The sequence below is a fragment of the Ctenocephalides felis genome, unplaced genomic scaffold (assembly GCF_003426905.1).
Source record: "Ctenocephalides felis isolate EL2017-DRISC unplaced genomic scaffold, ASM342690v1 CF-g0.4_SCAFFOLD_03571, whole genome shotgun sequence".
NCBI lineage: Eukaryota > Metazoa > Arthropoda > Insecta > Siphonaptera > Pulicidae > Ctenocephalides > Ctenocephalides felis.
The window spans coordinates 70,268,220-70,290,139 of NW_020539725.1; the positions used below are offsets into that span (position 1 = coordinate 70,268,220).

Consider the following 21,920-nt stretch of genomic DNA (forward strand, 5'->3'; position numbering starts at 1 on the left):
AAATTTATCTGAATAACTGATTCTGATGTTGAAGTGAAGGGGCAGTCAACGTAAGTAAGTGGACATCCATTAATCACGTGATCAATTTTTTAAGAATTTTTAGACCTCCCTCCCTTGGTTATACGTCGTAATATTTAGAACTACTTCACCCCCCCTCCACCAAACATCACGTGTATTTTTAGTTATGTAAAATTTCCCGAACAAATTATTCGAATTTACAAATAAAAACTTGTTTTTTTTTTTTTTTTTTTGAAAATCTAAGCAAAAAATAAATACATGTTATATCTTGCTAGACCCCTGATCTTTTTTAACCCCCCCCCTTCCCCCTTCCAGTAAAAGCCTGAAGTGATTAATGGAAGCCCCTTGACTTATATCGATGGTTTACTCACTGCAACACATACCTCTTATAAATGTCCCTGGGATATCTAAATTGTCATTGTAATTGTTAACCTAATCTGAAACTGTTTTCGTTTGAATTGAATTTGCACATTTTTATAATTAAGGTTTTTATATATTATTGCCACGATTTATGTTAATTTATTAATTTTTGAATTACTAATGAAAATTTCAACATTTGTTTTTGAATTATGTTGTGGAATGCCTATCGACTCTTGAGAAATTTGAAAAACTCTGAAAAAATTCCAAGATTCTCTCAAAAATAGTTTTATCTTCAGATTTTAATATTAATCTTCTTCCATTTTTGTTGGTAAAATGCTCCTTCTGCAAGATATTTAGAAACTATATATTTTTTGCACACATAGGAAAATATTTGTGAAATGGGAAATTCCTGTGAATCAGATTATGCAAGAATCAATCGAAAATTTGACACATCAAGTTTTAAAGATAGTAACCTTTCCTTCGCCAATATCTAAGAATTGTTTTGAAAAATATTCATAAGCTCAGAAAAATCCTGGTCAAAAATTAATGAAAAATATTCACAAAAAAGACGATAATTGATCAGTTTTCGAGAGATCACTATTATGCAATAAGGATTTGTGGTAGGATAGAGAAAAAATATTTGCATATATTTTTAAATTCCACGTGAAACAAAATATGTTAAAGAAAATTGACTTCTTGAAAAAATGTGATCGGGACAACCCTTGATAAGTTTTTTTTTTCAGTAAAATTTGAGGTTTTTCAAAAATTCAAGGAATTCTGAATTAAAATTAAGTCTAAAACATTCATGGACTAAAAACTTGATAAAAATTTATTATTAAAATTACTTTTACGAAATAGAAGCTTTCAGCAGAAGGGTAAAAATTTAGGGCTGTATTTGCTCATAATGAAATTCTTTTATCTTTATTCTATATAAGTTATTCAGTTATGCAGTTACAATTTAAAGGGTATCGTTTAAATTTTCTAGAAAAAATATCATACAAGAATTAAAATAGTATTTTTTAGCAAAAAACCTTTGTTGACATGATTTGAATTAGGATAGAAAACCAGTCATTTAATCAAAATGTTGTTCAGGAAAGATTTTTGTTTAATTCTATTTAAGCCATTTTATGACATTTAATGACTTTTTTGTTGAAATATTAATATATAATTATATTTTTTTTTTTTTTTAGAATGTCGTACAGGCGAAGCAAAATTGACCCAAGGACACAATTTACCAGCTCGATACATCATACATACTGTGGGTCCTAAATTCAATGTGAAATATCAAACAGCAGCAGAAAACACTTTGCACTCTTGTTACAGGTAAAAAATTTAGTAAAATAAAATATACTGTTAAAGATATTCAAGCAACAAGCTATTAAATCAGGCAAAATTATCCATTCAATTTGAAAGCGCTTAATTTGAATATTTTTAGGTACTTCTTGATTTGATAGTTTATTTGGATTCAATTTTGCCAAACCATTTTTTGTTATTTGATTATGATTTATTAAAGATATTCTTTAAACATTCATTGGACGTCATTCTGATATTTTGTCCAATCCTAATTATATATTTGAAAATTTTGAATTTTTTGTTATACTTTCTGATCTTGCTACTCTAGAAGTCCACGACGTTCTCTTGATGGGATTTTAAATATCCCTAAGTTTTTTTTTTTCCTTTTTTGGATTATTAATTATTAATTAGCTTATGAAATAAATCGAAATTATGTTTATATTTTTATTTTGATTTTTCAGAAGCGTATTACATAAATCCCGTGAACTAGGTCTACATTCCATAGCTCTTCCAGTCATCAATTCCGTCCAGAAAAATTATCCTCCCGATCAAGGAGCACACGTGGCTTTGAGTAAGTCATTTTTATTAATTTCATAAATGAATAAAATAATTTATTACTAAATTGTAACTGTAGATAGGTTGAAAGTCAGTCAAAATACCTGATGTACAGGCGACTGCCTCTAAAAGGATTTGAAATTGAAATCGAGAAAAAATTACCATTGGTTAGAATATGATTTAAAAGTAAATTTAATTTTATTATTATATTTTACTGTTTTCAGGATTATATAATCTGAAAGCAGATAAATCTATATTCAAATATTTAAATATTATTCAATACAATTCGATCGTTAGAACAGAGAGTATTTCATTAATGTTATTTGATTACCTAACAATTATCTTGAATAAATGTTTTGAAAGTCGTTAAGATTATTCACTGTATCAAATGTTTTGGTACAAATGATTTCACTCATACTATTATATCGAATATATTGAATAAGACCAAAGATATTATCGTAACTAATTTGTTTATTAATTCTCATATGTAGGTCAAATTTAATATGAGCAAGCAAATGATTTTTGCATACATAAACATAAATGCGAACATGTTGAATTTAAAAAGTCACTACATTATTCATATTTTTGTTACTCATCGATAATGGTTTTCCATTTTTTTCAATAGTTTATTTAAAAGCTGGTAATTATTTTATATATTGATATTAATCAAATATATTTATTTTAGGAACGATACGAAGGTTTCTCGAAACGTACGGATCGACGATGCACACAATAGTTTTAGCACTTCAAAATTCAGATGCAGGCATCTATGAGGTAAAATATTGTAAAAAATATTTTACAAATCATTTTGTTAAATTAAAAGCATGAAAAAGCATTAATTGTTTGAATCCAAACATTCTTTGTGGCTGAGATCTGCCAACATCCATTTTTATACCGCTAAGGTATTAAGAAATGGCCACACTTATTTTTTAGATTTCTGGACCAATTTATTTAATTTTATTTTTTTAATAATTTATGATTGAACAAGAGATACAGTCCTAAATTTTTATCCTTTAACCACAAATAACTCTTTCGAATAGTCATCATAATATAATAGTCATAATTTTTCATCCTGCTTTCAGTCAATGAACGTTTTACACGGATTTTTTTTAGCTTATGGAAAAACTTAAATTTTACTTCAAAAAATAATTTACTTTTAGAAAAGGTTGTTCAAATAAAACACTTCTTTGCAATTTCTGAGTCAATTTTCTTCATTTAATTTTTATAAGTGTGAAATTGAAAAAATACTCACAACTCTACATCTTCTCCATTCTACCACAAATCTTATGTTTCATAATAGTCATTTTATTTTAAAAGATCAATTGTTTTTTCATCAGGTTTTTTTTATTATAACTGATCAATTTAAAGGCGTTTTATAAAGGTTTGGCATTAAATTTTATAAAGTTTTTTCTGTGCTCAAAAAAAAACCTTAAATTTATCCGCTGAAACATTTTCAAAGCAATTCTTAGATACTGACAACGGAAAGGTGGTCACCATTGATAAAACTAGATTTGTCAAATTATAGAACAGATTCTTGCAAAAATATGATTTGCAGGATTATTCCCATTGTAGAAATATTTCCCATATACACACACAGTATTTAGTTCATGAATGTCTTGTAGAAACAGCAAACATATTATAATCTGAAGGAACAAAAGTTTTTGAGAAGAAACTATAGGTACTATTCAAATCTATGGCAGAGCTGTATATTTTCCAACAGAGTTTTTGAAATCCCGCTCGATTTGCTAGACAATGCCCATAGATAAACAAGTATAATGGACATGCCACATGGTCGGATTTTGCTTCGTAATTCAAAAATTGATAAAATAATGACAAGCTCGAAATATATCAAAACCTCGAATCAGTGGCGGATCCAGCTTCGGCGTCAGGGGGGGGTCATAATTGAAAAGTTTTTATAGTCCTCAATGAGTATGTAACAAATATATATATATATATATATATATATATATATATATATAAGATAGAGCGGGGCTTAAATATTTGCGGGTAAAAAGGTCCACAACCGATATCTCAAAAACAAGTAAAGTTGAGGATTTCTTAACAACAATATTTGAAAGTAGAGGAAAAAATGTACAACTAGCCATCACCCTGATTCTTACGACGTTAAAAAAAGCATTTCTACAAAAGATAAATTAAATAAATCTGTATTTCAACTCTGCTGCTGACTATTTTGGACAAAATATCAAATTAAGAGACAAGATATTGGACAAAGTATCAAATACAGAGTTATCTCTGTAAAAAATGTATCTATAAAATTCATATTTTTTATTGGTTGAGTAATGTAGCTATTATTTCGTTAAATCCTTTTAAAATTAAAATATAGTAAATTGGATTGTTTGTCCTCTCGCCGTCCGATTTTACCACGCCTTTGGGGTAAAAACAGACCAAGTGACAAATTTTTTAAAAACAGCAAAAAAAACACATTTTTACAGTGATGAATTAACTGGAGGTTGTACTAAAACATAGTCAGATGGTTGTTTTCACAATATAATTGCTCAAATTTACTTAGCCTTACCTTATGTATGTGTATTTCTTAAAAAACAATCTGCGTCTTTGACGTGAGTCAAAATTTGATCTTTCCTCGATGTTTTCTCCTCTAAACCGATGTTAAAATTTAAAAACTATAAAATGAAACTGGATAAGCGCTTGCTTTGATTAGTTTTTTGAGACAATTGGTCGATCCGTTTCTTAAAAATTATCGTCCATGTTTTTGTAAAAAATTCTTAACCGTTTTTTATTCGATTGATATCATTTGGAAATAAATAGTTTCTGTCGAAGATCGGTCAAGTCGTTTCTTTTTCATAATAGATTGTCACATTTTTTGGCGATTTAAGTGAAACTTTGCATGGCGATAAATTTTCTACTCTAAATGTACGTACTAAACTATAATAAGGCCTGCGACAAGTGCTTTTATTCCAGCAATTTGCCTTAAGGCACGATGCCATACACCCCACTAGTTTATATATTGATTAAGTCGTCTATTTACAGATGTAAGGATTAGTAAAAGTTCATGCATAAGGACCACTCACAATCAGTTTATTATTTGAATGAAATTTTGTTCCTGAACTGTAATAAAACATATATTCGCAATACGATTAGAGAATCCTTAAATTTTAGGATTTTTGACTCCGTCATTCGTCTACAATCAGTTAAATATTCAAGTTATAAAATGTGTTTTGTAACAAAATACATAAACAAAATCATTATGAAGTAATTTTGTTGTTGAATTAGTGTTTTATCTAAGTCCTAAAACAGGCTCAGGGGGGGGTCATGACCCCCGTGACCCCCCCCCTGGATCCGCCACTGCCTCGAATATTCAAATGTACCAATTTAGTTTAAATGAAATCAGTTTAAGATTAAGCTGGCACTTGCAAAGACTTTTAATATGTCCCAAAAACATTCATATGTGACATGCGTTGCAGTAGGTAAACCATACATTTAATTTGTATTAGCTGTACCTTTCACTTACATACCACGTGCATCCACATTCACAACCACTTAGTAATATTTGGTACTAAAATTTTTTTAGTAATATTTTATATGCCTCAGCCATTTTTGCCGGGTCAGAATATATACTAGATGAATTCATATTATTTTTTATATTTTTTTAGGTTCTCCTGCCGTTGTATTTTCCGCGCACAGAAGCGGAAGAAGAATCGGCCCGGTGGCAACTTCCAGAAAATATTGGAGGTCTATTAGGAGAACCTCTTCAACCAGATAGGCAGATCAGAATTATTGACAATCCTAGGCACGCTGTCACACTGAGTAAGTAATTTTATTTATATTGCAGGAGCTAGCAACATTTTTGAGAGAAATTTTCAGATCATCTAACTTTTTGTTCTGTCGTTCTCCTTGCTCTTGGTTAAAATTTGAGCCACCTTGGCTGGTGGTAGCGGTTGCATTTTTCAGAATTTGATTTTTTGTAATGTCATTAAGTCGTTCTTCTTACTCTTGGTTAGAATCTGAACCACTTGGCTGATTGTAGTGGTTGCATTTATTTACCTTATTTGTACAGGTACAAATTCAAAAATTAAAAGAAATTTAGCAAGTCTTATTCATTTTTTTTTAATTTTAATAGACTCACATTTTTCGTCGCCAGACTTTTTATCCTTTTTCTTAAACTATTTTTACATGTCTCTTACTATAATACTATATTAATTAAAGATATTTTTTATCTTTGCTAAACGTTAGTTCGATTGTAAAATTTTTATCAAGCTTGTCCAAATGATGAGATGTCTAATAAATTATTAGTTTTTGGTAAAGACCAAAGGTAAGCCAAGCCATTTCTTCGTAATCAATTATTATTTTTTTATCTACAAATTATTGACGTATATGTCCAATGCCTTTGCGTATTTGTTGACTTTATTGAATTATACCTTATCTAATAGATTATACTTTTATGACTGTACTGCAACTGATAGTGGACAAAGTTTTAGTTTACAAGTGCGCGTGAAACACGATTATTACTAATAATTATGAATAGAAAATATAATAATTTAAAAAATAAATAACTATTGATTTATTTGCTGTGCGATACTAACAAATTATAAGTTTTGGATACAAAATGAAGCATGATAGGACAACCACCAGTGGTAAGGAAAAAATTCAAACATATCATTAGTAATAAAATTTAGTATAAAAGTACCATTGTAGATTTCTGAACACTTTGGCATACCTAAAAAATGAATTTATATATCTGTGTATGCGGATTTTGAAAGCATGGATCTACCGATTTGAATGATTCAAAAAAAATTCAGAGATCTTCGTATGAATTGATGGTGAAAACTGTCAACAAGCTATACATTTTCTGTGCGATCATACAATTTCACACAAGTTTTTTATAAATTCAACATGTGTGAAATTTGTAGCTGATGCTTTGGTTTCAATCTTAGATAGAATTTAGACATTCTCGTCTAACGGCAGATGGCTACAATATTATTCGCTTTTTGTTTCTGTTGTATAAAAATAGTATTTGAGTTTAATTCGATAACACTTTTTAGGCAGGTTCTATCTTTATCCTATAATATAGAATTTTTTTATACCAGACTTCTAAATTTTTTTTCTAACCTAACCCTTCTAGTTTCTAATTTTATTCTATCTCAAATCAACAATTCAATTTCTGCTTAATTTCAATCCAATAAATTAAAGCGCAGTTATATGTCAGTGCCAGGACTCGAAGCGAGTATCCATGACGCGTGAGTCGGGCATGCTACTGACTGAGCTATTCCCGCCACTTCAATAGCTACTCATTGTTTACTAATAAAGAACTTTATTATACTTCTTAGTAATTTTATTATTTTAAGCGGAGAGAGGGGTTTGAAAAATAGTTTAAGGGTTGGATTAACTTCATAGGATGTGCACATAATTATAATTATTTTCTGTTAAATGTTAAAGGGTTAGAGTATCTTTTGTTGAAAATAACTCAAATAACACTAAAAGTTAAACAGGTTTAATCACAAATTTAATCCGGTTTCATTTTATTTCTACTACGCCTCCTTATGTAAATAAAACAGGATTACACAATCGTGACTGTTTAACGTTTAGTGATACTTGAATTTGTTTGTGGGATAGGTATTTACTTTCATGTATTTGCCAAAAATGCTCTAATGGTCAGATTGAAAAATATCTTTTTTCAATTAAAAAATATCTGTTCAAATTGGCCTGTGTTTATTAATCGATTACGTTTATGTTTGTTGTTTAAAATTATCGCATTCTCATTTGGCACATATGATTTTCTATTTATTATGTTATCAGTTGTTTGCATTTCGAAACACTAAAATCTGTGTTCGTTTTTATCTCGACGCGCATAAAATTAAACAACGGCACAGATTCCTAAAAAGGGAGGAAACGAATTCAACATAATTTTACACCATTGGAAATAAACTATTTTTATAATTAAACCACTTCTCATAGGCCTATAATATTTCATGGGGTTCGGTTTGACTATCAACTGTATGTGAAGTTTCATCAAAATCCCAAAAGAGTAAACCTGAGGGTTTCCTTGTTAGAACAAATGCGTTTTACTTTGTTTTAGTTTTTGTCGCACTCAACAGAGGGTTTATTGTACCGAAATTTATTACTTGTTTTTCAGAACTAATTCTCTAGTTATAATACACCTACTTTAAACGTTTTATATATTTGTAGTATTTATTTTTCTGCAAACATATATGAGCTTCAGTTGAAAATATATTTTGAACGCTTATTTTTTGTTCTTAATTTATTTATTCAAATTAAACAGCGTCACCTTTTCTACATTATATATATTTCAATAAATCTTATCTAGAATTAAACCTAGGGGTAAATTTACGTGCTACAGTTACTGGCGCACTCTATGGAGTGGGGTAACAACTAAAATTGAAGTAATGACAAAACGGACGCGTTTTCGATCTGTTTATATTTCTTTTACTCTGTTTTAGTTTTTGCCGCACTCAACAGAGGGTCTACTGTGCTCAAATTCAATTTTGTATTTAAAGAATGGATTCTCTAGTTATAATACACCTACTTTAAACGTTTAATATTTTTGGTATTTTATATTATTCTGTAAAAAAAGAATAAAAAGTGTTTAATACTTTAATAGTCATTAATTAATTAATTTTAAGTGTTTGTCATTAATTAATTGTATTAAAACGGTAATAAGAATAATATACAAGAGATGGGAAAGAAATGATTGATTTTGTGGTGCTTTTATACCATGGACCTGCCTTTGGCTAGACTACTATTTATTATTATTATATTTTTCTGAAAATGTGTTTGTGTATTAATTCAAAATATATTTTATACGCGTTTAGTTTGTTCTTAATTCATTTATTCAAATTAATCAGTGTTATCTTCTCTATATTATATATTTAAACCTTGGGGTAAATTTACGTGCTTCAGTTAGTGGCGCACTCTGTTGAGTAGGGAAACAATTAAAATTGAAGTAATGGCGAAGCGGCCGTGTTTGCGATCTAATCATACTTTTTTTAGCTATGCTTAGAATGATAATAAAATTACAATACAGAATATGTTATTACAATACAAAAGTACATTTTTAAAAGAATTTATATAGTTGCATAATTTTAATTACTGCAATAAAAATTAAGGTCAAGTGCAACAATTCTGAATCACATAATATTTCATTTATTGCTCATAAATTTGCTTTCAATTATTCACTTTTTTCGAAAGTTTTAGAATCGCAATTATCAAATTCGTAAGCGTCAAGTAATAATTTAAAAGTGATACATTCCGTTTGTACAGAAGCGAGAGTAACGTTACGTCTAAATGCGCATGATTTGTTGTTATTATATATTATTTTCGCAATGTTTTGTTCTTGAATAGTCGGAAAAATATTTCTTTGTTCGTGTTTAAATGTGTGTGGATCGAGTATTTTAGTTTTTTGTTCCAAACGCTTGTTGTTGGTCATGATCAATGAATCGTTCGAGTTGTGTGAGTATAAAGGATTTATATCCAAAATTCAGAGATTTTCGGAAATTGTTAGATTTTTCAGTTTATTGTATAAAAAATGTCTATTTTTTTAAATAATTAATATTATAATTTAATTATTTTATTCATTAATTGATCTAATAATCAACATCAAAATCAATCATTTAATTGAAATTAATTATAATCAAAAATGAAAATTTGTGCAAAATGCTTCAAAGTCTTCTGCACATTTTGGCATACCTTAGAAAATACGGATGTATGTATGTGTGTGTTTACGTGTATGTGTAGTATATATGATGTTTGGATACATTTTATCGTCAACGATTTCGAAAGGTTCAACCGATTTTAATGATTCAAAAAACATTTGATTCCTGGGAAGACGTTCTGATTATTTTTTGTCTTGTTTTATAATTTCATAAATGGTCAATCAGAGCATTATAATAGTTTACTTACCTTCATCATCCAATGACAGTATGAGCTAATTATCCTTGTTTTTGGAAAGGTTTCTCAAAAAAATGGAAGAAAATTCATATTACTACTAAATTTAATATTTGATGTTATTATAAATAACTGTATTGTATGTAAAATAAAATTACATTGCTTAACTCTTCTGTCAAAAAATTCTATGTTTCATTTTTATCAAAATTGTGATAGCTTCTATCTTTTGGTTGGTTATACCAAAATTTCTAAAATACCAAAAATATTTTCAATATTTTAGGAAAAAAATGGTTTCGAAATAGACTTACCCAGAAACGAATCATTCGAATTTGTTAGTTTGTTTTAGAAAATTTATTCATTCAATGATATATTACATAAAGGAAATGTGAGTAATTAATCATTCGAATTAGAAGCAAAAGTTTTTTTAGAGAGTTGTGAAATATAATATACCAGCTATATTAATCATAAAAATCACTTATTTTATATAGATCAAAAATAAGTTTTCGGGCAAATACTGAAAAATGTTAAACACAATTAAATTAAGGCAACTTAAATAAAAACAACCATTGGTTTGTCTCTTCTGATCCAAAATAATATTAATACTACTATAGAATTTGAGTTGCATTCTAATAGTAATTTTTAAATCTGACAACCTGCCATTTGTTGATTCGAGGACACCGGCTAAATTTTTATGACATACTTAATAGCGTCTTTAATAAGATTCTATTCTTATCAAATATCTAATATTTTCTATTACTAACATATTATAGATGGTTACACTATATATTATTACTATGTATTACATTATTATCTGATAGTATCTATTTCTTATCCTTATACTTTCTGCAAGAATCTTTCGGTTGAACATTTTATTGTTGTTATTATTTATTTATAGCATTAAATTTGTAAATAATGAATGTCATTAATCCCTAAGTCACACCTATTCGCCAGACATTACCTTGCTTATTAACATATATTATCAATATTATTTAACAATAAAATAAACTTTTATTTGTTTTTATCTTTTCAGCCGACGATGACTCAGTGTCATTATCTCTCAGTGAAGACTTCACCAGAATGCATGGTGATTTGGACAGGGAACGTCTTCTTGGAGAAAGACCTCAATGTGATCCTATTATTGACACCATGGCCAAGGAACTGAGACACCAAGAAAGGTAAATGATTTTTATATTTATTTCTAAACTATTAGATTCATGGTTTTTGCAAAAACTTAGATGATGCATGCATAAAAGTTCTGCCTTAAGGCAATGAAAGTCTAGAAGAAGATTAATATATTTGTTGTTATATCATGATGCTTTTTGGCGTATTGGTTAGGCACACTGCCTTGTGTGGACAGGGTTGCGAGTTCAAGCTTTTGCTCTGGATAACTTGACATCCTGCAGTAGCTATATCCATTTTTACTTGAAAACAGATCAGAAAAATGTAGCCAATTGAAAAAAATTTATTATGTTCCCTTCTACTACCCATGTTAGAAATGATCTCATCGTACATGATTTTTCTGTGAGGTCTAAGTACATAAAGTTTTATTTTATTGACACATCGATAAACGACAAATATTATAAAATCAATACTACAGTGTAAATTTTCTGCAATTCCACTAAATGGATAATTTATATATGCACATATTGCATTCTCCTTGGAACTTAGTTTATTTCAAAATATCAATACTGATTTCGATAATTTGAATATCAGTGTCAAAATGAAGTTGGCATTGATCAATTTTATTTTTGATACGCTGTCAGAGATTTTTTTACAATTGACAATTCTATTTCATTTATTTATTTTGTTCAATAAATTGATAATTAATTCTTTTTGGATCTACTAAAAACGCCTGAGATCAATGCAGCTTATCAATTCCACAAATAACTCAAAATGTTACGTGAAAAAATTCCTATAATTAATAAAAATCCAAACGATTTGATATTTTTTATAGAAATGTCATCAATATGGTTTCAATAAATAATTGTAAGAAATTTCATAAAATTTTAAGTACATCAGAAAATATGCCTCGCGTAGTCTTTTCTTCAAAACGAGAAAGAAATAAAATAAATCTTGTTTTTAAAAGGTTAGTAAAAATATTTAAAATTGTAGTTATTATGCATCGATTTAATTTGTAGCTTCAATATCAGAAATATCTACATTTTACTAAAATTGAACGTAACTCTTTTTAACCTGGAGCATTTGTTCCCAAAATTAATATTTTTTTTTAATATTTTAAAGATCATTTTGTTTTACATTTTTATTCATCAAAAATAATATGAATATTCTAGACTTTTTTTAATTTAATAGTATGCATATGCCAACTTATTTAAAATTTCACTGAAATTTAACGTAACGCTTTTCACCGGAAAAATTTGTTCCCATAAAAAATATTTTGATATTAAACACCATTTCGTTATACATTTTTTTCCTTCAAAAATTAATATGAATAGTTTTGTTTGATCATGAATGTTTTAGTCTTATTTTTAATTTAATAATATGCATATGCGTAATTATTTAAACGTAATTACTTAACCTTCTAAATTTAGTACAGAATGAAATCTTGAAAATTTACTCTACATTATCTTAAGATGATGAAAAAAATATTAAAAATTATATTAAATCTGAGATATTATAAAGAGTTCTAAATACCTTTATCTAATAATAATAATAATGTTTGTATCTAATAATAATAATAATATTTTTGTGAATTGAAAATGGGCACTATAGAACTTTTTATAAAATATTAACGTATAAAATAGAGATTTATCATACAAGTGATAAAAAACAAATATAGTCGTTAAACTGAAAAGTGCAAATTATTTAGCACTTTAGTCTCGGATTTATTTAAAAATCAGTTGTTCAAATATTGTTTTATAGATATTGATACAAGTTCGAAGAATCAATCAATTTACAGTTAACCAGTGCCAATTTGTAAAAAAATTAACGGATACTACGAATTGCTTAACTAAAACCAATTATTATGTCTTATAGACAAAAGTGCATCATATTAAAAATAATCATAAAAAAAATCAAAATTTTCGAATACCTCCAAATTCTCAAAAAAATCTATTTTCTATATGCATCATATTAAAAAAAAAAACGATAAAAATGTTATTTAATATTTATGCTATGTAGTAAATACTTTTTAAAATTAAATTCTTTATCCAACCGTTACAATATGTTCATATAACTTTTTTTTTAATTTAAGCACTAATATATTATACACCTATATGGGTATATGTTATGGGTGTTTTTCCAAAGCAATCAATGTAATAGCTATAATGATATAACCAATTTATCATAATTCCATAACACATATGAAATTATTTCCTGACATTTTCCTGATTTGTTAAACGATTTATTTATTACCAATCCTGGTAATGTAATAATGAATTAATCGGCCTCAAACGATTTGTCGGATGACGAATGAAATTCACGTGCTCGTATTGTTCTATGTTATTGATTTCATAGTGATTTTGTTGACATTGTAATTATATGATTGTAATGACACTGGTTTGTATAATACATTGTATGATGGAAAATTAAAATGCCAATCATATGGGATAAACATGTGGGAAAATGCTAAAGACGCGCGTTCTTCTAATTTACTTACTACATATATCTGGATCATGAATAAAAATTCAATTTTCCACATTAAAGGCAAATTTATATTCCAATTTGTATCGTGATTTACTACTCATTCAGGTTATTGAACAGAGACTTCTACGCAATTTCCCAGAATTGCTTCTAAAAATACGATCCGAATCATCAATTTTAATTTTTCTCATGAATAGCCAAAAGTATTTTTGGAACTTTTCTTGCTCAAAATACGAAAATATTTTCTTATTTCTTTGAAGGTCACGATCGATAGAAACATAATTCAATAATTCAATATACTTTGTTCGGTTTCTTCACTAATCACATTTACCACAAAAGCTAAAATTATACTTATTTTATTATTTCTATATCTTGTTTAACACAATATTACAAAACCGGTGTAATTCATTTATTCATAATCAGGATGAACAATGGTTTCCTAATAGATATAATAAAATTGTTGCTATATTGAAAACATTTTGATGTAATTCAAACAATAAGCAGACAATACGCAAGATATCTTTATATTGTGCTGAAATAAGTTATGTCTACACAATTGTTTAAATAAATAATATATTTCAATACCGATCAAAACACCTTGTTTAAAGTATAGTGAAATCAGAGAATTGAGATTTAGTACTTTAGATAAAAAAATTTACTGCTTGTTAAAAAAAATAGATATTTTGCTTTCACCAATCAATGTGATTTCCTATTGAAAACATTAATTTTGCAAGGAATATTTTTTTTGAAAAGTAAACTGTTTTTAATATCTTAAAAGAACTATAAATGTTAGCAAATAAATATTATTCTAGTCGAATTCCAATTTTAGTTTGTCTAAAATTATTAATATACAATAATAAATACTTCATATAAATTTTTAATGTGAAAACAGACAATTCTACGAGTCTTCTAATTTTTATTTCGAATTTGCAAATCGTGAAAATTTATTTAACCACTTGGATAACAGATCTTTTTTACCTTACCTTTTTAAAACTCTAAAACAGCTATGTAGAGCGATTGCTTTGAGAAAATTCTGAATTTTTCCAAAAAAATGCCAAAAAAAAATTTTCATAATTTTCAAAGCTTCTAAAGATTATTTAAATGTTTCGGAAAGTTCCAGCAATTTTTCTAAAGACAGACGATCGCTTTAGAAGAAATTCGAAATTTTTAATGATATTCTAAATTTTCAAAAAAATCCATTTTTTTCATAATTTTCAAAATTTTTTAGAGCTTTATAAAAACGATACCAAAAGTTTGAGCAATTTTCCTAAAGGCGATCGCCTTCTGGAAAAAATTCAAAATTTTTAAAAAATCATACATTGAAAAAAAAAAACAAATTTTTCCATAATTAAAAAAAAAATTAAATCATTTAAGAGTCATAAAGTATGGTACGGGAAGTTGCAGCAATTTGCCTCGAGGCAGCGCGAGATCGCTTGGGATATAATTCATAATTTTCAATAAATTTCAGAATTCCTAAATATTTTTTACATTTACAAAAATTTCAAGCTTTTATAAATCATAAATTACGGTACGAGAAACTCCAGCAATTTGCCTACAGACGATCGCTTTGGAAGAAATTCAAAGTTTAAACAAAAAGCTAAATTTTCAAAAAAATCTAAATCTTTTATAATTTTTAAAAAAAATTAAAGCTTTTAATAGTTATAAAGTATGGTACGGGAAGTTCCAACAATTTCCTTTAAAGCAGCACGATCGCTTTAGAAGAAATTCAAAATATTTTAAAAAAATCTTAATTTTTAAAAAAACCTAGTTTTTCTATAATTTTTTAAAAAAATTAAAGCTTTTAATAGTTATAAAGTATGTATGGTACGGAAAGTTCGCTTTTCGCGAACGCTTTGACAAAAATTTAAAATTTTCAATAAATTTAAAAATTCTCAAAAAATTAAATTTTTTCATAATTTTCAATTTTTTTTAAAGTTTTATAAAAACGATACGAAAAGTTTCAGCAATTTTCCTAAAAGTGATCGCCTTTTGAAAGAAATTCATATTTTTTTAAAAATTCTAATTTTTCAAACAAACCTAGTTTTTTACATAATTTTCAATGAAATTTAAAGTTAAAATAATTTCCGAATTTTCAAAAAAACAATTATTTTTCATAATTCAATAAAATGTAATGTTTTTAAAAGACATAAATTACGGTACTGGAAGTTCCAGCATTTTGCCTCGAGGCAGCGCGATGTATTTGGAAATAATTCAAAATTTACAAAAAATAAAAAAAAATCTCAAAATAATGTAATTTAGTACGAAAGTTCCTGCAATTTGCTTTAAGACTGACGATCGCTTGGAAAAAATCAAAATTCTCAAAAAAATCTAATTTTCTCATCATTTTCATAAATTTTTGAAAATTTTAAAATACGGTACAGAAAATACCAGCAATTTGCCTTAATACAAGCGATTGCTTTGAAAAAAATTTAAAATTTTCAAAAAATATAATTTTTCATAGTATCAAAAAAATATAAAGCTTTTATAGATCATAAATTCAAAATTTTCGAAAACCTCAAAAAAATTTTAAAATTCTCAGAAAATTTATTTGTATTCCAAATTTTCAAAAACTTAAATTCCTTTCAAAATTTTAAATTACAATAACAAAGTTTCAACAATTTGCATCAATCGACAATTTCGTACCCCACTAGTTTATTCGAAAATAATCGAGTTGCACCGTATCACCACTACTCCCACTCCCACTCCAGTCAACCGATATCACATTACCGCACGCTGCAGAATACTGTCCGCTCTAGTATATAAAAACGAGCATTTCTCCGTTTCTTCGTGCCTTAAACTAATGAGTAAGGAAAATATACGAGCCTAGTTGAGTCCTAGTGCTCAAATAGCAATTATCTCATTGCATTTATGCTTTGAGGATATTTTTGGAGAGGCAAAGGTCGTCCCCTTGAGCGTCTGTTCCTGGACACGTTCTTCCTGGTGCTCTCCTGCTGTCGTCGAAACGGAGCCTACTTCGCTCTGCTTTCGGCCCAGTTGGAGGGTTTGGGAGGATGTGCTCATACGGGTGTTCGGGTGAAGCGATCTGCCTCCGTAAGCAACCATAAAAAATCTTGAATTGAAAAGTTATTTTCAATTCAAAAACAATACATACACACACACAATGTATGCGACATATTGTTGGTATTGCCCAATTTTTATGCATGGTTATGGGTTATTATAGTTCACTTATTACATATTTTAGATCTGTGTTCATTTATATGGGGAAATATAAAGCAGTGTATTGTTTAAAATTTATAAATACTGTTATTTCTGATAGATATTATCAACTTGTGGTGTGCTTGGAATCGGTGTTAAGATAAAATGCTAGTACTTCTCGCAATAATAACACTAGTTTTAATGGGGTATTCTAGTATAAAAGTTTGAAAAAATTGTTTTTTTAATATTCATTTGAGAATATATGTACAAGAGGAAAATTCAAATTCTTCAATAATACACTAGTTTTAATGGAGTATTCTAGTACAACAGTTTGAAAAAATCTTTTTTTTATACATATACTTACATAATTTTCATTCAATTTCAATTTGAGAATATATTTATTTTATTACGAGAGGATTTTGAAAATTTAAATTTTTCTCAAAGATACAGTTATTTAGCCGTGATTATCTTCATCTACTTCCTTCTTTTTGCCAAACTTTAAACGCGTTTTTCTCGAAATTTTCAAAGAATCTACTTCAAGCTTCTCTCCGGTATATACGAGCCACAAATATCATATTTTACAATTTAAAAAAAAAAATCGAAAAATTCAAAAAGTGGCCAGAGAAAATATTTATTTTTCGAACAGTTGCCATTTCGTCTAATTTTGTTTAGCTTAATTTTGGTATATACCATTGGGACGTCATTCTATATTAATAATCTTTTTTTGTCACTTCCAATAATAATAGTTCAACAACCGCCACTTCAACAACTGCTAATTTTTGAAATTATTAACTTTTTTTTACTTTTTTCTTTTTTCCTATAACGTTGATAAATAAATTATGAAAAAATTATTATTAAAAAGATAATTGCTATTTTACAATGATTCAGAATAAATTAAAATTCATGCCTCTACACCCTTCCATATTTACTTTTAGTTAAAATTCATGAATGCACTCTTCTATATTTACACATAATTATTATAATTACTGCAAATTTCTTAGTTAGATAGTCCATAAATACATATATTTGGGCGACAACCATCTGATATATTTATAACAAACTGAGACAAATATAAAAAAATGAATGCTAACAAGGTCCTTCTAACAGTTATGTAAAATATTACCTCAAACTTCTAACAGTTATATAAAATATATAAACATTTGAAAACTTAATTGCAAAGTTACAATTAATTATTATAAATAAATAAATGAATTCTCAAAATTTAAAAAAATAATTTATTAAAAAATAATTATGAAAATTAACAATAATTTCAACTCTATAATATTGATATTTTTTAAAAAATGTTTTTTTTTATTCATGAAAATTCTGAAATTTCATGAAAGTTCTAAAAAATTTTAATAATTTGAAAAAGTAAGGTAAAAATAGATAAGTGTGTATGTAGTATGTATGTTTGTATTAATTAATTTTTAGTGAGTTTGAAATAATTAATTTTTTTGTTCACGATTTCAAAAGTCCTTATAAACCAATTTAAATGATTCAAAAAACATTATATTCCAATTGACGAGGAGACGTGCTGATTAGTTTTTGGTAAAGACAGGTCCAGCCGTTTTTGAGATACGGAGCAAAAAGTGCAAAAAATAAACTCATTTGAATAATCAATATTGTTGTTGATCATTAAATAATTCTTGTTGATTCGTTATTATTTTTATTCCTTAATGTTAAGACACGATGCCAAACACCTCTAGTTTTATTTCCATGTGCAAATTTTATACAGTATATTTCATATTTTCTTTTTATGTTTCATTAAACCTGCAAAAAATTGCAACTTGTGAACTATTTTGCAATTATAAACACTGTGCTAATTTTTACAGCCTTTATCGGATGACTAAATTCGAGCATAAATACATAAATATCGTTTTTATTTGGAATGTGCATATGACTAATTTCTGTACTACCTTGAAATAATGGTCACTCAATTATTTTATTGTATAAAAAGAACAATTAACATTTTTGGCAACAGCTCTAATTGAGACATTTTAATTTTTTCTCTTTTTTTTAAATTTTTTCTCTTTTTTTATTTTATTTATCACTTTAATAAGTGATTTTACTATTCTGTTCATATAAAGTTGTGATAGTTCTAAGGGTCCTCCATATTAGTTTTCTATTTTTTATTAAATTGAAAACGAGCCTGGTTGGTAAGAAGAACTTAGATCTAGTAAACCTTACATCATCAGCAATAAAAATTTTAGTATTTCACCAATTACCATTGTGTATTCAAAAAACTTTCCGAGCAAATCAATAACTCTACGTCATATAATATAATAGACTGTGTAAAGGGCGGATTATAATTAAAATTTGATAGCCCTATATAGTCGCCTACGCATCCAAAGTTTTATCGAAATAGAAATTGAAGATTTTGCGTCATACCATATAATTATGTTTCCTGAACCTCGAAATTATATACTCAGGTGTCGGGTGTAATAAATATTTAATTCGTTATGTGAATTCCGTGCATTCCGACAGAGTTTAATAAAAATAGTATTTTGTAGTAAATAAGAAGTAGAGAAAGAAATCTGTATCTCCAAATTATGTACGAAAAATTGCATTCAAACATACATACATCCATTTTTTCAAGGTATGCCAAAATATTCAGAAACCTTCAAAAACCATTCCAGGTATCGATCTAATTTCTACGCTATGATCTGAGTCATGAAATTATATTGAATATCCTCCTTTTGATATCTATTAAGCCCCTCCAAAGGATTCCGTTCGATTAAATGCGCATTGTAAATTCATTCCTACCTGTAGACAGGTAGATATACCTTTGTAATCGGTTGATAAACAGACGTTTAAATTGACGTACGTCATGCGAAATTACTGGCGCGTGTGTGCATAAAAAATGTATTAACCCTTTGAGGTAGTATAGTATCTGATGTTAGGGGATGTCGGAGTTAAGGGAATATTCGAAACAAGTTTTGTAACGACTTAATATTTAAAAAAAAAAACTGATAGAATATGGTGTTCTAAGTAAAATTGCTGGAACTTCTCGTACCATAACTTACATCTTTTAAGTTTAATTTTTTTTGTTGAGAATTTTGAAATATATTTATTTTGAAATTTTGGATTTTTTTTTAAATTTAGCCGATTTCAAGAATTAAATCTATAACACCTTAATTTAAATATGCTTAAATAAAAAAAATTGTTTAAAAATTTTGAGAAAAATATGGTTTTTTGGATTATTGGAAAATGTTGAAATTCAGCCAATTTAGAACTAAATCTGTTAAAGTAAAAATTTAAAGGTCAATTCTCGGATGAAATATGTACGTAAATGCTATATTACGGGTCTATATTATTTTAACAGCTTTATTTTTTTTCAAAATTTTGAAAATATTCAGGTTTTACTTTTAGAATTTTTTGATAATTTTGAAATTGGTCAATTTGAAGCACTGTATCTGTTAAAGTAAAAATATAAGGGTCAATTATCGGGTAAAATAGGTACGTTATGGCCATGCTACAGGTCTGTAATATTTCAAAAGCTTTAAATTTTTTGAGAATATTGACAAAACTAATTATTTGGAATTTTTTATATTATTTGATAATTTCGAACTTTGGCCAGAAGAACTAAATCTGTTAAAGTAAGAATTCCAGGGTCGCGGATAAAATAGGTACATCATGGTAATGCTGAGCTACAGGTCTATAATATATTAAAAGCTTTAATTCTTTTTGAAAATTTTGACGAAATTACTCTTTCTGAAATTTAGGGTTTTTTGAATATTTTGAACTTTGGCCAAATTGAAGGATTTAAGTTAAAGTAAAAATTTAAGGGTCAATTCTTGGATAAAATAGGTACGTTATAGTAATGTTATGTTACGTTTCTATAATATTTTACAAGCTTCAAATTTTTTTGAAAATCTTGAAAAAAATATTTTATCTGAAATTTTGATTTGTTTTTGAAAATTTTGAATTGTGGAAAATTGAAGAACTAAATTTGTTAAAATACAAATTCGAGGGTTAATTCACGGATAAAATAGGTATGGTATATATTGTAGTGCTATGTTACGGATCTAAATTCGTATGAGTTGGTAGTAATGAACTGCCAAAACCTATTATTCAAAAAAACTAGTGGCATCGTGTCTTAAGGAAAATTGCTGGAACTTTTTGTACTATAATTAAAATATTTGTTTTGAATTTTTTTTAAATTTAATATTTTTTTCAAGATTTGATTTTAATCGGAAATTTTGACATTTGGGCAATTTGAAGAACTAAATCTGTTAAAGTCAAAATTTAAGGGTCAATTTTTGAATAAAATAGATACGTTATATATTACAGATTTATTCAGTTCATCAATTTGGCCAAAGTTCGAAATTTTCAAAATATTTCAAAATTCCAAAAAAATATTTTTTACGAAATTTTCAAAAAAAATAATGTTTTTAAAATATTATTATTTCATTAAAAAATTGGTCTCTTACCTCATAGACTGTGATTTTCCCTAACATGAACTTGACCTTGACCTCTGACCTTGACATTAATGGTTTGTCTGTACCTTTCGTGTCTGATATTATTTTTCTGCCCATTAATTTAATTTCTCCTATGTAAAAAAGCAATAGATTTTAATGAAGAAGCAAATATTTGTTCAATTACTAATGGTACTAATGGTTATTTTATGATCCCATAATGATTTGTTGGTTGAATAAACTTTTTGTCTCTACTCATTATGAAAATCTTTATAAAGATTGGTAATGATAATTATCATTTCATCAATTATAATTGATGTAATATATATATATATATATATATATATATTATAATCAAAGTTTTGAAAAATTAAAGTCTCCTATATCCTGTTATTTTAAATTGTTGCTCATTATTGATTTTATAGAGAGTTAAAGTCTAATACTAAGAATATGTAACAAATTTTACAAGTTATGAAATAAAGTATAATTGAAAAGTGTCCAAAGCTAAATGTGACGACAGAAAGTCTACTTGCCAAGAATGTATTCTGAATGAATTATTGAATAAACTATATTTATTCTTCTATTACGATAGCTTTCATAAAATTCATAAGATCAAAATTGTTCTGCTAATCTGCATTACTA

General features: G+C 27.2%; 1 protein-coding gene and 1 non-coding gene across 2 annotated transcripts in view; both read left to right on the forward strand.

Moving 5' to 3' along the window:
* Positions 1–21,920, forward strand: part of LOC113386673 (protein GDAP2 homolog) — a 40,235-nt gene that overhangs the window by 2,044 nt on the left and 16,271 nt on the right. Inside the window, exons 2-6 of the mRNA XM_026624438.1 lie at positions 1,569–1,701; positions 2,133–2,242; positions 2,912–3,000; positions 5,859–6,012; positions 11,138–11,282. Of these exons, the coding sequence (XP_026480223.1) occupies positions 1,569–1,701; positions 2,133–2,242; positions 2,912–3,000; positions 5,859–6,012; positions 11,138–11,282 (631 nt within the window). The remainder of the gene's footprint in view (positions 1–1,568; positions 1,702–2,132; positions 2,243–2,911; positions 3,001–5,858; positions 6,013–11,137; positions 11,283–21,920) is intronic.
* On the forward strand, positions 16,495–16,647 carry LOC113387185. The gene has a single exon (XR_003368135.1). It is a non-coding gene; the product is annotated as a U12 minor spliceosomal RNA (small nuclear RNA).